Source organism: Anabrus simplex, chromosome X (assembly GCF_040414725.1).
Source record: "Anabrus simplex isolate iqAnaSimp1 chromosome X, ASM4041472v1, whole genome shotgun sequence".
Lineage (NCBI taxonomy): Eukaryota > Metazoa > Arthropoda > Insecta > Orthoptera > Tettigoniidae > Anabrus > Anabrus simplex.
Window position 1 is genome coordinate 97,879,254 of NC_090279.1, and position 6,093 is coordinate 97,885,346.

The 6,093-nt window shown below is 41.5% G+C and overlaps 1 protein-coding gene across 1 annotated transcript; it reads left to right on the forward strand.

Moving 5' to 3' along the window:
* Positions 1-4,181: 4,181 nt before the first annotated feature.
* Positions 4,182-4,796, forward strand: LOC137503323 (zinc finger protein 25-like). Its single transcript, XM_068230874.1, has one exon. The coding sequence runs from the start codon at positions 4,182-4,184 to the stop codon at positions 4,794-4,796; it is 615 nt and encodes a 204-aa protein (XP_068086975.1).
* The last annotated feature ends 1,297 nt before the right edge of the window (positions 4,797-6,093 follow it).

The window sequence follows — 6,093 nt, forward strand, 5'->3', positions numbered from 1 at the left end:
GCGCGTCCCTTCCAGGGGCTGCACTAACCTTGGCTCCGATACCATGAGACATATTTCTGTAATGATGTAACGGTATTATTTTACGGCCGGCTTGTCTCGAAGCATTTAAGGGCTCATGACAGAATTTAGTAACGCAGCTGCGGACATGGAGAACAGATGCCTTTTGCAGCCACTCCTCTAGAGAAGAAACGCTACCCTCTTTTCTGCATTAACTTCCAGAAATTCAGTGTACCTCTTCCGCCATCTGGTCCCTAGTGAACGTCTCCATCTCCGCCAAAGTTGCCATTAAAGACTTTGTACATGTTTGGTACGCGATAGCTTTTATATTTTGATTATGTTCATCGGCAGGCCAGCGGGGAACCCGTATCCGTAACCTGGGACGCGCCACGTGTTACAGCAATATAGCTGGTTCGTGTAGAATATTTATCAATGCTAAATGAAACATTATTTTACTGAAAACTAATTGTGAACCTGATAAATTACTTGTCAGAGGAATCACGTATTCACGTAAAGAGGAAGGGTTACAGGCTTTTGCACGTTTGCTTGGTGTGATATGCCACAGAACGCATGACATACAATCCAGTGTCGTATTTTCTGCCCCCTGTTGTCTAGTGGTGTCAACATCAATATCTTGTTTGATGATCAAGAGATTTAGTCTGTCATATCTGGAATCAATGCTCCCCTTTCATTTGTCCACTTGTTTTCTCCAAAGAGTGCAGTAACAATGCATGGTCGAGCCTCCCATTACTTTGCTTGTGAGCCAGTCATGCATTCGACTGGGCCATGTGAATTCAGTTCATAGAGCATGAATTGGAAAGTACCATTTCATGTTACGATATATTTTAGCCTGCGTGATCGATTTTCCCATGTGGCAGTTGTAAGCGGATCTCACCTTTAACCAAGAAATTTGCATTTCCCGCCCTTCTTCCGTAGAATATGTAGAACTACTCTGTGGTGGGGAGACAGGCACAGAATTGGATGCTATCCAACTATGTTATCAATCCACTAAACATAATCACGTTGCCCGTGATCTTTTGAAATAAATAGAATAATATTCCTTCTTATACATGGCAGCAATATCCACTATGGTGCAATTCAACGTCTTGTCATCTCGAATTTTGGCTCAAGCATTGATTTTCATGCTCCTTCTATCCGTATTGTTAAAGTAATACGTGTAAGAATATTCAAGGGCATGATAGGTTGCGTTTGGTTTCAAAATCAGGATATTAGAACATTGTAATAAAACGCTACCACCAATGCCATATTCTGTGTTGCCTTCATAATGTCTTTAACAGCAGTGTCTTGAGGAGAAAAGACAGTATCAATGCTAGCGAGAGAGCCGTCGTATACTTGTTATATTTCAGCTTTTCCAGGATTTCATCAGGATTAGCGGCTTCCGTGTTAAATACAGGAATTAAGACGTAGACTGATGTAGTACATGGTAGTAAGTATGAACGTCCTTGTATAAACCTACCGTCCTATATGTAGGTTGGCTATGTTTGATTGCACATCAAAGATACATATTTCGGAAAAGCGACACAGTGACATAATAAAATGGTATAGTGATATGATAACAATTTACAAACACAATATGTATATTTGTGTGACAAAATAACATTCTTAAATGATTAGCCATGTTTCAACAGATCTTGCTGAATGTCGACAAACGTTCTTAACTTTATTAATATCTACAACACAGACATTCTCTCAAACAACCTCAAGAACAAGGTCCATTACAAAAATTATTACTTGCCTGCAACAAAGCGCAGAGTGCTTCAACAAGATCAAAACTCCAAAGCATATGCCGTTCTTTATGTAGGAGAACAGACTACGGATTTCGATAGATTAATATGTGCTGGATTAAAGAGCTTGTACGAGTATTTACCCTTTTAGGCTGGACCACTTCTCATGCTTTCTTCAAAATTAACTCGTACATTTCTAAACCGTGACAAGTTTCTTGCGCGTGATATCGTGATTAACACCTTAAGTGCCACATATGCAGTGAAAAAAAATTCCATCCAGGCCATTCTTTCTTTTTTACTATAGAGTATAAAATAGCGCATCTTATTACAGAAAAGTACCTTTTAGTCATCTTGGGCCAAAATTGTAGTCATAACATTGTGTTGAAATTGTGGTGACACATTGGTCTCACGCGGCCACTGACACTACCTTTCAGCTGTATAGGCCGCCTGAGACCAATGTGTCACCACGTATCCTAGCACAGTTTTCACCTTCCTGACACACTGGTATACGTCTGTCTCATTAGCTGATGAACTACTAAAGAATAAAACTCATATCTTTGGAACATTGAAATCTAACCGGAAGTATAATCCAACCGATGTTACTAAAAGCAAGTTAGCAAGAGGAGAGACAAGAGCCCGTAAAAGTATCACTGGTGTGGTTGTTCAGAAATCGCATGGTAAAAGAGATGTGTTAATTTTGACAACTAAACACACTGGTGAGACGGTCACTATTCAGAGGAGGGATGGTGAATGCAAAAGTCATGGAGTGTTATAGAGTATAACAAATGCAAACCGTACATTCATTTACCAGATCATAAAAAGAGCTATAGTACTTCCCTGAAACGGGGAGTAAAATGGTACAGAAAAATGGCTATTGAGGTATTGATCGACACAAGTATAGTAAATGCCATATATATTTCAAATCAACTTGGGAATAAGAGTATATCTGTTACCCAGTTCAAAGAGGACATTGTTGAACAGTATCGAAGATCTTCACATTCCCCAACAAGTACCAAAAAATGGGTATTACCCCACCGACTGGATGATGTAGGCTGGCAGGGAAGACGAAAATGCAGTAAGTGTTATGAAGAGATCCATCGGAAATCAGGAAGGCAATATGCCATGAAGAAGACTCTGCAGTCTAAGTTCAAATGATCAGCCTGTGAAAATTTCTTCTGTTTGGACTGTTTCTTCAAAGTGCACAAATTTGTAGTGTGATTGTGAAACACAGTTTGAATTATATTTCTTCAGAAAGTCTCATTTGTTATACTTTAAATTCATATGCAAAAAGTGTACCAATTTGTGGTGTGATTGCGAATGACACAAAGTTACAAATATTTTTTCTAGAAAGTTCATGTAATTTTTATGCCCTATATTTTCAATTCGTCTATAGACCCTGATATGAGACAATGAGTACACTGTACAGTACAATCTTTTGTTATTTGTACACATGACACGATCTGAAAACAATAAAAATATCATAATTTATTTATTGTGGTCGATATATTACAGTGACGTCCAGGCTACGTTGTGCCACATCGGACTCGCAAATGAATAGGCCAAGAGTAGATTCATGACGTACTGGCCACCTACTTTCATTTAACATACGTTTACATGTCAAGTGTGATGACAGTATGGTACCACGGGGCCTGAGACTTGGAGAGTGGGCGTGAGTCCACAGCGGACTCACGCGGCCCGACTGGCATTAAGCTCTGTGAGTCAACGTTGGTCTCACGTGGCACTCAAGGTGTTACGAAAAGACGCAATATATTCTCGTAACAAGTGTGAGCTTTTGAAATTTAACCTCAGATGATGTTTACTCTCAGGAATGTAATGTTTGAGTAACGAGCTCTCTGCACTGGATATCAGTGATTGGAATGTCCAGTAGCAAATCCCCTGTGTGAGTGTTGTAGTGGATTTGGCTGTTGAACTATTGGTCACGTTGTTTTAATTTGTCACTGTAGATCGAGACCCGAGGTGAGCTATAGAGATCTTCAACCTCCGGACGGCGGATCATCTAGTTATAGGTGTAGTGTGTGCAGTGAAGTCCTGGCTAGGAAGTTGGACCTCTTGCGACATCTGAAGAGACACAAGGAAGATCGACCCGGCAGCTTGTCGAAATACCTCAGGATCCACCTGCTCCAAGTGTGCGGATTTTCTGATAAATGCTTTACAAATAGGAAAATGCTGACAGGGACGCGATTGCATAAAGGTGGGATTAAAAACGAATGCTCAGTATCCCATAAAAATTTTAGGAAAAGGCCGGGCGTTAGGCGGTCTCACACGAGCGAGAACCGATACTGCTGCAACGTCTGTAGCAAGTCATTCATACAGAAAGGCAGTCTGACTTATCATATGCGGACCCACACAGGCGAGAAGCCTTACAGTTGCAATGTGTGTGGCAAATCATTCACATTGAAGGGCAATTTGACCTATCATATGCGGACCCATGCAGGGGAGAAGCCATACAGCTGCAATGTCTGTGGCAAATCATTCATAAAGAGAGGTAAACTAAAAGAACATATGCGGCCCCATGCAGGCGAGAAGCCTTACAGCTGCAATGTCTGTGGCAAATCATTCTTCCTCAAAGGCACACTAATAGTTCATATGAGGACCCATACAGGCGAGAAAGCTTACAGTTGCAATGTCTGTGGCAAATCATTCACAAGCAAAGGTAGTCTGCCCGTTCATATGCGGACCCATACAGGCGAGAAGCCATACAGCTGCAATGTCTGTGGCAAATCATTCGTACGGAGAGGTAAACTAACCGAACATATGCGGACCCATACAGGCGAGAAGCCATACAGGTGCAATGTTTGTAGCAAATCATTCATACAGAAAGGAATTTTAACCGGACATATGCGGACCCATACAGGCGAAAAGCCATACAGTTGCAATGACTGTGGCAAATCATTCATACAGAGAGGCATTCTAACCTATCATATGCGGACCCATACAGGCGAGAAGCCATACAACTGCAATGTCTGTGGCAAATCATTCATAAAGAGAGGCAAACTTACCGAACATATGCGGAGACATACAGGCGAGTCATAAAGAGCGGCAAACTAAACAAACATATGCGGACCCATACAGGCGATAAACCTTACAGGTGCCATGTCTGTGTGCAAATCATTCACAAGGAAAGGCAGTCTGACCAACAGGCGAGACGCCAAACAGCTGCAATGTCTGTGGCAAATCATTCACAAAGAAAGGCTGTCTGACCTAACTGTTCATATGCGGACACAACCAGAAGAGAAGCCATACTGTTGCAAAGTTTATACCACTGAAGCACAACTTGTAGGATTCCAGCAAGATATAGCAGATATCCTGGATTCAGGAGGTCAATTGGTCTGTATCGCGACTGACCTGCCTAAGGCATTTGATAGGGTAGATCATGGGAGACTACTGGCAAAAATGAGTGCAATTGGACTAGATAAAACAGTGACTGAATGGGTGGCTCTGTTTTTAGAAAATGGATCTCAGAGAATTAGAGTAGGTGAAGCTTTATCCTGCCCTGTAAAAATTAAGATGGGAATTCCTCAAAGGAGTGTTATTGGACCTTTATGTTTTCTTATATATATCGATGATATATGTAAAGAAGTGGAATCAGAGATAAGGCTTTTTGCAGATGATGTTATTCTGTACAGAGTAATAAATAAGTTACAAGATTGTGAGCAACTGCAAAATGATCTCTATAATGTCGGGTTGTTGCATTTTCAAATTAAAGCTCCCAAATGAGCTGGTTTAATTCAGTAATGGCTACTATACCCCACCCATATCCAATCACTCCTTCAACGCTAACGCCCCTTCCTCCCCAACATCTATAACCGAACCACCGCCGTCTCAATATATATATATGTAGGATTGGGACGGCAGTGAACCGAACTGCCGAACCTTACCCCCACCACTACCACGTGCAAGGGTTTGACAGCGGCTTAGGTCCTACCCTTCCGAGGGCCCGGCTCAGACTGAATACTTTTGCCCTCCACCCGCGTGGGCGCGCTGTTGTTCATCACGTCACTCACCCTAAGCCCACGTGACGAATACGGCAGCTCCTATTGGTAGAAATACCTTCCGAATGCTATTTGTCGATTTGAGTTTGACAACTTGGACCACGTTTTTGACGTTTGTGACATTTTGCTTTACTTTGATTTGTATGCGTATATCTGTTATATTCGTTTGCGTGTTTGAAGAAAAAGTACAAGATATTTGAGGTAAGCATCCTTACTGTTCTTGTTTTACTAATCTCCTGAGACAAGAACATGAAAACTTACCACACCAAGGGAAATGAATTTCGGATAATTTGAAACACAAGTGCGGCCAGTATCCAGTATTCGGGAGATAGTAGGTT

Bases quoted from the DNA above. Each gene is read 5' to 3' on its own strand.
- LOC137503323 (XM_068230874.1), top strand. From the start codon at position 4,182: ATGCGGACCCATGCAGGGGAGAAGCCATACAGCTGCAATGTCTGTGGC.